At 35.2% G+C, this 12,028-nt stretch overlaps 1 protein-coding gene across 10 annotated transcripts in view; it reads left to right on the forward strand.

The window, feature by feature from the left end:
* Positions 1-12,028, forward strand: part of LOC134743219 (3',5'-cyclic-AMP phosphodiesterase) — a 597,682-nt gene that overhangs the window by 391,669 nt on the left and 193,985 nt on the right. Inside the window, exon 1 of one of the 10 annotated variants that reach the window (XM_063676617.1) lies at positions 10,856-11,041. The exons of the other annotated variants lie outside the window; for them this stretch is intronic. Coding sequence (XP_063532687.1) covers positions 10,968-11,041 — 74 coding nt within the window. The 5' untranslated portion in view covers positions 10,856-10,967. Of the gene's footprint in view, positions 1-10,855; positions 11,042-12,028 lie in introns of those variants that run through there. 10 annotated transcript variants of the gene reach the window in all.

The raw sequence follows: 12,028 nt of genomic DNA on the forward strand, positions 1-12,028 counted from the left end.
AACTGTCTGGTGCGTCTTATTCAGTAATGATACTCCAATAAAAATAATTGTTCATGAGGAGTCGAGTACCGGGCAGGATAAAAGCATATCTGTGTATCCGTTTTGCCCAATTTCACCACATAAAGCATTTTGTCTTGACTTACTCGAAAACTATAAGCTGAATATTTATAAAATTTGTAATACTGCCTATGCAGTTTTAAATGTTCAAATCCTAAAGGAATAGTACGTCCTCCATACAAAAAATGCAGCCGCAATAACTACCAACTTTTATTGTAAACACATAGGTATGTCATTCCTGATGAGTGAGTATTTCTGAGAAGGCACTGTGTTAATGACGAGACACACATTATTTCTTAAGCTGTCAACACTTCTCGTATGCGTATCGGTCGGCAACGTGCGCGTGACACTAGAAGTGTCCCAATCATCCGTAGATTACGGTGTCTACTAACCTTTAAGTACGTGAGGCGTATGCTTGTTTATCAGCGTCGTGGTAAAATAAAAGCTTCCAGCACACTTTTTCGAACTCGCGTAAATAATGCCTTCAGCGATGCTTCATACATGACAGATATTCAGTAGGCAACTAATGAGGTGTATCGAACGTTACCGTCACGATATTGAAACAATGCTTTTGTAATTCGATGGTTCAACGTTAGACCCTAATGGAAATATTATTTCCAACGCATATCTTTTAGGGTTAAATTTCTGATTTTAAACCGGGGTACAATTTTACATTGTCAAGGTACTATGGTACGGTACCTACAGGACCCTATTACGAAGCATCCGGGTGCCTACAGGACCCTATTACTATGTACATCCGTTGTCCGACCTTCCATCCGACTATTTGTGAGCGGTCTTAAACTCATGATTTTCTCAGGAATCACAATAAGTAGGTGCATGCGATATAATTCGCCCAGTAGGTAAGTGCCGAATGAGTTCAAGTGAAAGTTAATTCTAATTTTGAATATTAATAGCAATATTTACAGCTCGAGGGTTATATGTTATATCGCCATCGCCACTGTTTTACTTAAAAGTTATATAGTGTTTCCCATTACGGAACAATGGTGTTCCGGACCTTTGGGAGGCGTGCACGGAGCCGAAGCCAACACGTAGGAGCCCTTTTGACACTTAAATAAAAGTTAAGGGTTATACCGAGCGGATGCTTCCCTTGCCCCTGTCATGGGACGCACGCAGAGGCAGCATCCGCTAGGGTGTCTATTGAGAGTTGATGGAATCTAAAATAAACATCAAGGTTATTGGGTGAAAGCGATAGACTAAGAACTGAGCTATGGGATAAAAAAATATAGTTATTATTATAGTTGCCATGGAGCCCAATTCGCAACTTTGTGACAGAACTGTTCGTGAGACAAAACAATAACTATATTGTCTCCCTTTCAAGTCGTTATCATCTCTATTGTGTGTGAAATTATACCCACATATATTATGCTATACCAGTAACACCCTTTTTAAACAAATAGGTCAACGAAAATGAGAATTGGGAATAATGGTGTACTCGGGAAGTGATATATTTGGTCGTATGGTTAGTCCTAAGACAATGCCATATTTATAGCATTAAGTTTATTGTCTGTACTTTATTCTGTTTCAAGCTAACTATAGCATACTTCATTAATAAAATGCTCTCTACATTACGAAGGAATATAAAACACTACTTTTCAAGTAATATGTACCGACATATGTATATATACAGTGTTAGATAACAAGTAAAGGCGTCAAGGTCCTTGAACGCGTGAACTTCATTCACGCTCTGCTATATACACTCAAAGCAGCCTGTGTACCTACTGACACGTGTGCATAATGCATATAGCACTATAGGAGTTGTCTATTTCCCACGAATACCGGCCGATCTGCATCAAACACACCTGAACGTCAAACTGCAGCTTAAAAATCGATTAAATCCCAAAGCGAAGTTGAGGTCTCGAGATGGAGGGCCCTCGTGGAGAGTTTTGGAGTATGCCAGAGGAGTACGCATGCGCGGGGCAGGGCTCTCTGACGTCACTGGTCGGACCCGGGCGGCATCAGTGCCTGCCGCGAACGCGCCGTGTCTCGCGCGACTTTTGCTCGAAATTATCAACACGATCTCCCGATTCCAATCCAATGTATAAACCAGTAATTGTATAAAACATCCGCGACAACATGCCAGTAGCGTTTGACGCTTGACAGTTCAGTGTCGACGCCTAACAACAGTACTGTTGATAGTTTGTATACATACATATTGTGGGATGTGGGATGTTCTATATGCGTAAAAGTCTTAATGATGAATTTTAATGAACTTAAATTAGATGAGCGCTTTTATGTTTTGAAACGTTGCTGTTAGCAATTATAGCTGGTAAACAAATACTAGCTATTGTTATAGGAACGGTTTTAATTATGTAAATATTAACATAGGTTACAATTATATTATCATCTTCTTATAAATTATATTATAAACCTTACTCTGGGCTAATTATAATTACGATACGTATTTATTTGATGCGTTATTCAATAAGAAATGTGATTTCACATGTATACTTACCTACTCGTAAAAGTAGACATTTATGTAGGTAGTTATAGTCTTTAGTATGTATACAGTTTGGTTTAGTGGCTTTACACCTTGGTCAACGGTTAGGGTCATTGATCCAAAATGCATTGTAAGCTACCACGTGACATAAAATAAGTATACCCACCTAAATAAATTAACAATTAAATAGGTATGTCAAACATGTGCAACAATTTAAAAAACTCATTAAAATTATTAAGCGTTCAAATTATTTGCTTCAATTAACATTAAATTATTTGTCCTCAATCACCCGTTGACCACGAACGCTGTAAAGAGTTCGAAACGTCGGGATGTATAATAAATTCAATATACGCGATATAATCCGTTTTCATAGTTTTATGTCATGAGTAAATATCGCGGTAACCGAAGACAATATTATTTTTACATTTATTATTTAACTAAACAAAATATTAAAATTCTAACTTAAAAACACAACAAGGAAAAATAATATTTCCTTTGGCAAATAAGCTCTTAAGAAAGTGCCTCGTTTATTATGGAACGGCTTATACTTATTATCCCCCTGGCTTAAAATGAGGATTGCTAAATAGAAACCGTGAAATATCGTCGTTTGTTCCCTTTAATAATCCGTACTGGTAGTTCCATGATAAATACTAGTGATGCAATGAATATTAGGTACTTTTACGAATACGAATACGAGTAGAAGCTATGATTAAGACTAAACTCTCGCGTTTTGAACACTTATTTAATCATACGATCGGGTTTACCATTCCACCACCATTCATTTTCATTGGGTTGACCATTTTTATAAACTAATTTCGGGTGGTTTAGTGTTGTTTACTTAGATCTCCATTGACATTTTGCTGGGACGTCAGTCTTTCCGTGACCACAGCTGGTGTAACAGCTGAAACGTCGAAATTTAAGGTAACAACAATGAAATTAAATGGCGGTAGACCCGTTCGTATAATTAAATATGAGCTATGATCAAGGTACAAACTTAACCTTGGAGTTATCCCACACATTAAAACCAACCAACTGCAAATTAAATTTGGTCATCTTAAAAGTATTTGGGTCATACTGAAATTTTGTTTTATTTATAAAATTGTTTTTCTTAACTTTTTCTGACAATACGTACTATTTCTTTACGATGAGATCAACCTGAAAAGTACACGGCCTATTTTTAACTAAATAAGTTGTACACTAACACAAAAAATAGACAGTTATATTTTCAAACAATAAATGTTTTCTTTCACTGCATGATCTCTAAGTGACACATTTCGCACACTAATAAATGCCCTTACCGGGATTCGAAGGACCATCGGCTTCACAGGCAGGGTCACATACCCACTAGGCCAGACTGGTCGTCAAAATTTATAGAAGGTTTAACTCTTAATCTAACCAAATAACTAAGCTTTGTACAGGTAAACATTAAATAAGCACTTCATATGTTGCTCCAAATGTACACTGTTCTTATCTAGGATCTAATATTTCCATTCAAAACTTCAAAACCAGAAACACGTCAACTTCAAACGCCGGTCACATTCAAACTGGTCGAAAATAAATTTATCACGTATTGCCACAGCATAGGACATACCTATAGTTGTTAAAAAGAAAAAAAATACAACAAGTGGTAGACATTGCTGTTTCTTATTTTAGACATAAACCGGGATTTTGTTCATTCACTGGGGGGTGTTCATTCACTGGAGGGTATACCATATTCAAGTCTCCTAATCTCTTTCTAACGACTTCGGTTGGCTGTTATAAAATCAAAAATGGTCACATGTAAATATGGAATTCAGCATTCAAGTAAACAGAAGCGCAGTAAGTGACGCACGTCATCATATCCATGTGTACGTTAACTAACACATTAAATATGTATAACTCGAGCCTTTTGCTAGAGAGGTTTCTCACAAAGTGGTACTTAATTTTATATAGATCTTAACTTGATCTTTATGGATTTCCTTATGCTAAATTACTCATTTCCATTGTAGCGTCAATAAAATATGAATACGAGCATTTCTCTGCTGTGGACGAGTAGTGCCTTACGTTTTGTTCCATCTACGTTGTCCTTGGGCTTATTACGAGAGTCGCGACGAGAATTCATACATTTGAGCGTGCGTTAGGCAGAACGAATTGTCTGCCTTTAGCTAAATCCATCCTTGGCGTAGAGCCTTACAAATCTTTAGGGTTCCACATGGTTGCAAATAGCGTTCAAACGGAGGTAGCTCAATTACCGTTGTTTAAACTAGCAACTCACTTAGCCCTGTTTGTTCTAAGTTCATTCTTTCATTCAGTTCATTCAACTGAGTTGTGGCCCTCACGTTAGTTAAAAAATCACGTCGCAGGCCGTTGTAACACAACTAAACACTGGTCGGAAATAAAGGTACTTAACAAAATACATTCGCAATAGACCCGATAAAATTATTTTTAATAATATACCTAAAGTATGTCCACGGAAAAAAGTGGTCGTGGATGATCTGGTATATCTTTTTACCGAATGTACATTTTCAAGAAGTTTTTTATTTTAATAATTTGTATATATAATACTATATAACAAAAATAAAATCGTATTTTAATGTATGGGTTTGTGTGAGTTTTCGCCAAATAATTCCATCGTACCTTTCATTGCTTGTACAGCGTTTTTTGACAATCTTCATTCGCTTCCCGCTACAATGTCACAATTGTATTTGTATTTTTACAAGCTGTTTTAGGCAGATTAGAATGTCATCTTACTAAAATAAATACTTCTTGAAACTCATTTCTATTCGTGGAAGTCACAGGAAGACTTTCTACTCCAAGCACTGAAAGTAGTTTTTATAAGAGAGGCATTTTTTCGTCAAAAAGTCAAATTCACCAAAGTTAAAGAACCTCAGAACTATCTCAATCTGAATACAATTAGAAAAATTGTTTATTTTGTGAAAAGAGGACGTCATATTGTATAATTTGGATTATCCAATAAAAAAAACTATAATATATTTTGCAGGAAAACTTGGTAAAGCCTGCCAAAAGACGCTGTACAAGAAAACATTGGTACCATGGGATATATATTGCTAAAATTCATAGCAAATCTAACGGTATATCATGTTTGTATTTTTAGTATGTAGTTTGATATCCACAAATTACGTACAAAACGTGATGATTGAAAATTCACATTCATATAAAAGATTTACACTATTATGCATGGCCACTTTTTTTCGTGGACAGGCTTTATGTATATTGAAAGGTTGACTGGAAGAGATCCCTTATAGGGATAAGTCCGCCTTTGTACATTGTATATATTTTTGTTCTTTTATTGTGTTTGTAATCTGTCTTATGTACAATGAAGTGTTTACATACATACATACATACATACATACATACATATGTTTAATTGCTTTGTACATGGCGAGAGCATTTTGCTGAAGCGTTTAGGCTCCGACTTCTATAAGAGACTACAGTCGTACATTGCCAGACTCTGCCCGATATTGATGATGTGTGTATGTGTTATGTATATGGCTTTACTATCTGTGCATTAAACGTCATTAAAAACGCGAGTTTTAAATGTTAGATTTCATACGCGCAGTCATAAAACTGATTTTTAACTGTAACTGATCCTGTTCTTGAGTCTAAACTTTGTCTTTTTTACTGTTTCCTGGAACAAATAGCAAGTATTCAGCCACGAAACAGGAATACATGCACCATATATATACTAGGTTTTGCCCGCGACTTCGTCTGCGTCCCCCAAATTGGTCCACTATAAATTTCCACCCCATTTTTAAAAATTATTTTATATCCTTTCCCACAGCTCAAATTATCCCCATACCAAGTTTCATCTAAATCGGTTCAGCGGTTATTGATTCCCCATACAAATTTACACCCCCCTTTTCACCCCTTGAGGGGTGAGTTCTGGGATAAAAAGTATCCCATGTCCTTCCCCAAGACTCAAACTATCTGTATACCAAATTGCAACTAAATCGGTTCAGCCGTTCTCGAGTTATAAGCACTGGAACTAACTCAACTTTCTTTTATTAATATAGAATAGATGTACGTAGACTAAACGCATTTTCAAAGTCACTGGTGCGACGGTGTCGGGTTGCCTCGAGGCGCTGTAGGCAATTTATTACCGCAAATACTCCAAAGATTAGATAGGTAAAAATCGGAAGATGATTTTGATCCAAGGCTAACGAGAGACTTTAATTGCCTGCCGTTGCTTAGCGCCGCAAAAGTCTGACGAGATGAAAATTATAAAAGTTGTAATATGCCGAAACAGGATACTTACGAAATTTTTACTTTATCTACACGTGTTTTTAATCACTATTATCATCAGCCCATATTATACGTTTTTATGCCGGGCAAAGGCCCCCTTTAATATTTTTTTTTGTATTGACGGTGTTGTGAAGTGGTTCACACCAATTACTCTATAAAAGTTCACAACATGGGTAACTAATGTTTAGTTATTTAAAATATGTTTTAATGAACTCCCTTAGAAGTTTTTGTATTAGAAAATGTCACGGGAACCCATTCACTTTCGGACCTGCTCTATCTTGCTATTCTTACTAGCGGTCACACAATCTAAGGATGTGCACCTTGAGCGCGAATAATTTATTTTGAGACTCCTACGAACATAAAAACAAACAGCACACGTTTTACATATTTATTTACATGTAGAAAGGCCCAAGGCACACCTAAAAATGTAATAGTGCTAGTGGATCTACAGGGCTACAAAATAAAATACCTACCTTGAAGAATTTTAAGATAACCTAAGTGAATTTAAAATGTAAACATTTCTAGCTCTTGGTATATAAATATTTTTTTGCTGAAAGAGTTAGAGAAAGGTTATGTGTCAACCTAAAATATAACCACCCCTACAGTTTACTGTAGACAGTGAATAACGTAATGTCATATTCTGTACTGTATTTTGTCGATTTACTTAACAATCTTCTTGAGCTAGAATTAAAATCAAACTGGAATGTTTTCAGCTTCCAGATACACTACAAATTTTCATATAGAAGAACCCGTTTTCGTTGCTCTTCAGTTTGTTATTTCAAGTATCTAAACAGCCAAATATCGACTTACAAATACTTAAGTACTTCTTCCTATTTGTATTGATTATTTATTTGTATAATGCAAACACATAGATTCATCACTATCAAAAACCATTCTAAAACGCGAAAACAATTATTAACTTTTACTTAAGGACTTTTTACATAGCCTACGGAAACTAAACTGATTTGACCCCAGTCCCAGTGTGGCTACCACCAGTTTGGCAATGACACAAACGCTATCGATAACGTGACTTACTTTATATGCATTTGATTACGAGCGAGATGTATAGAAAGTAAATTACGTAGACGGTAGCGTATATCTCAGTTTTGACACTGTCAGTGACTCATGGTGCGGGTACAAGTTCGCAACATTTTATCATTCTGTCTAGGGCGGGGCGTAACCCTTTTCCATCTGATTTTGACACACCTGTAATCGATCTCCGGGCGCGGTATGAAAAGCCTTACACAAAATGTTACCTTATTTCTATTACACAAAAAGATGTTTTTATTTATAACAAATATTTTTGGAGTTACATTTTAAAATTTATTTTACGTTTGTTGCTTGACTAACAAACTCCGGACAATGGACGATGTTGTTATCTGCTGCTGGATTTATGGACACCGGAAAGGTATTTGACGGAAACATTAAAATCATCACCTACCATTTTACTGGACGGTTTGCTAATGAACGCTCATTTTCTGATGGATCCCCTGAAATGCAGTCTTTTAATATATATATATATATATATTCTTTTTTCAAAAACTAGCGCTCGAGGCGAACTTTATGTCTCCAGTTATTAAGTGTATTGTTAGCTTGTATTAAAATTTTATTTAGCAGTTTATTTATTTAGGAATTCACTAGCGCAATAAAATTTAATAAATTGAACATTACACTTGAACTGTGTAATACTCATTCTACATATGAAAACATTCATTAGATAAGCGACAAATTAAGTAGCAGAGTTGAAACTATCAAATTAATGTTCAAAATTATTAAAGCAAAGAAAGAAAAAAACTCGAAGCGTAACAATCGATAAAAAAAATGTTAGATTAACTATAACAAATATAATTTAAACCTTTTGAGTTTCCACGAAAGAAACAAACTCGATATTAACAAAGTTTCATCTTAACTTAATCCTTGAACATTATACGCGTCGCTTAAACACTGGTTAAATCTTATTAAAGTTCACATTTGAAGACTAGTAGTTTAAACTATATATACTCGTAGTTATCTAAATATATTTACATTCCCTAAATTCTCTCTGCGATGTTACGAGTATATAATATCAAAGATAGACAACAAACAGAGGCGTAAATATTATTTTACGTTAAAAGGGTAAGTGTGTTTAAGCGACAAAATCTTTTGGGCATTTTCACTTAACTGTGTATCATTATCGGCCGGTTAGCAATCGTAACAAAACTGACGGTCAATGTCACATCCCATACGTTTTGTCAGGATTGAATGTGACGGTTAGACGTTACTGAAACACGACTTAAGTCGCGCTTTAAAGTACAAGTTAAATGAAATTGCCCACGTACACCCAAGACCAATATAATGGAAATTCTAAACAAGCGACCCGTTTTCATTGCTCTTCTTGAGCATTGTTACAAAAGTACAAAAATATAACTTTTGTATTAGCTAACACGTACAACTGAACATCTATCTATTCTGTTCGTTCTTAGTCTGTGTAGGTATTTAAATATTCGTAGTATAATCCCATCTTGTATCTTGTTTAATTAAACCGCTTTGGTTTCTGGGATACCTACCCTACCTCTATAAATATGATAATATTAATACAGTAGATTCATTAACTATTTTGAACTTTAAATTTCAATTTGTATTATTTGTGATGAATTATGTGCGTAAGATTACGTTATAATTTATAGGTTTTCTTGTTTTAAAATGTGTTTATGTTAAAATGAGTTTGATTAGAAATTGATTTAATCACACTACATTCATACTATAATCTCATAAAAAGAGTCTCATAAAATGTCGTGGAATTAAATCTTTACTGACTTTAGACAGAAAAAAACCTGTCAAGTGCGAGTCGGACTCGCGCACTAAGGGTTCCGTACCTTTACGCAAAAAAAGCAAAAAAAATCACGTCTGTTGTATGGGAGCCCCCTTTTATATGTATTTGAGTTGATTTTAATGAAAGGCAAATTGCGGTTTACGATTTATGACGTATTAAAAAAAACTACTTACTAGATCTCGTCCAAACCAATTTTCGGTGGAAGTTTGCATGGCAATGTACATTATATATTTTTTTTAGTTTTATTATTCTCTTAGTTTAGAAGTTACACGGGGGGGACACATTTTACCACTTTGGAAGTGTCTCTCGCGCAAACTATTCAGTTTAGAAAAAAAATCTATTCGAAACCTCAATATAATTTTTGAAGGCCTAATAGATACCCCACACGTATGGGTTTGATGAAAAAAAATTTTTTGAGTTTCAGTTCTAAGGACCCCCAAAATTTATTGTTTTTTTTTTCTATTTTTGTGTGAAAATCTTAATGCGGTTCACAGAATACATCTACTTACCAAGCTGGAAGAGATCCCTTATAGGGATAAGTTCGCCTTTGTACTTCCATTACTGTAATTTATTTCTGTATACTTGTGTTGTGTACAATAAAGTGATTACTACTACTACTACATTTATAATTATCTTAGATATGTTTGGGCTAACGTCAAATAAATATGTACAGAAGAAAAGTAATGCTACCATGTTCCTCAAGACAAGAAGCCTCAATAAACGAGGGAAATCGCGTTGCTAAAGAAAAGTGGCAATCCCTTCCTCTACCATAAATTTGTCGAATTTAATTTACATACGCCTCAGCAATTCAAAGACTCGATAAAAAAGTGTTTCCAATTAATTAACATTTGAAATTTATTAAAATTACAGTACATTATTACACAACACAACAATAAAACGTTACACAAAATTACTCTAACTATAATTATACTACAGCAACCATAGAAACTAATAATAATAATGTTACATCTCAGCCGTACAAATCGTCTCGTGTAAAACGATTTTAACAATAACTAAAACGTGTGTCCAATTGTTCATGACAGAAACGATTATTCTAAATAAATATTTTTTTATAAATTATACGTTTACCCTGTAAGCCAATATTTTTACTAAGCCTATTTTTTTTTTTCAAATATCAGAAGACCTTTATCCAGCCAGTGATTGTGAATAAAAACTGTCCAGCAACATTTCAAAGGATTTTGCGAGCAAAGTCCGGACAAACTTAATGGTTGTAATGTGCAAGTGAACTTTGACGGTTATCAGGCCGGTGACTGTGGTGATAAGGTTGGCCAGTGTTGAGACGTTGCCGCAAAAGGCCCGGCTACAGGTGATGGTGGGGAGGTGCGAGTGAAGCGCGCGCTGGGCGCGGGAGGCTCGCGACGCGCCGGCTGTGATGCGATGGGCCAGGACTGGTGCTTCAAGCGCAAGAGAAAGCGCAGCAGCGGTCAGGAGGACCACCCGCATCACACCCGGTAATATTATATTTTATAAATTATGTGAACGGACATGTACATACCATCTGGAAAGATGAAAAAGCATGCCGATATCGATAGGCAGGTACGTTATAAGACACTATAGTAAAAATTATACCTGTCGCTGTCGCCGACCGGTTAATATTTACTTACGTTGATACTGTAAGGACAAAAATATCTAGATTCCCTGACAGACTTAACACAACAGAATAAAGATCGTGTTTACATCGAAAGCTCCTATAGGCTAGATGTTTTTTTTTATTAATGGTGTCAATCGATCAGGTTTGTTTTTGGGATCTAATGTCTATATGGGACCCAGTGCATTAAAGCAATACAAGTCAGAAATAATAGTCAAAGTCCGACAGTCGTACGATAAGTGAACGTGACGTCACGGTCACCGAGAGCCCATCTTGAATGTATGGAATATTGCGTTTATGCATATAGTTGCCGTACAATCTTTTTTTGTATTTAAATGTAAGGAATCGAATGGTACCCTTACTTGATTCATTTTTGGAAGTTAAAAAAACTTTGAATTTGGAAACTTAGATCCTGTATTTTTTTATCATTTCCATATGTTATTTTAATATCCACATTACTGCGATAAATTACTCATTTGCTATCTATTTTACTAGATTTTGTTATAAAATTCAACATGTGTCATCATCCCTAAATATTTAACTCTCGCGTCGAATGATGTTCCCTATGACAGTTTGCTTAAAGTCTCTTTTGGTTGGGCTTAATTTAAAATATAATTGAAGAAATATGTTTTTACTATATTTTTTATTACTCAAATTCTAATTAAATTAATATCTATAAACATTTTACGTGACAGCTAACCCATATAAAAATGAACTGTCATAAGAACATAATTCGACGCGACAGGTATAAGTACAGATGTATTTGCCATCGTATTTTCTCGAAAACGTTCGTATTTGTCATGCTACTTCAGTTAACATCGGTACTTTTTGTACTGAGACTGACCGAAAT

The sequence above is a fragment of the Cydia strobilella genome, chromosome 7, assembly GCF_947568885.1.
Source record: "Cydia strobilella chromosome 7, ilCydStro3.1, whole genome shotgun sequence".
In the NCBI taxonomy this organism is placed as follows: domain Eukaryota; kingdom Metazoa; phylum Arthropoda; class Insecta; order Lepidoptera; family Tortricidae; genus Cydia; species Cydia strobilella.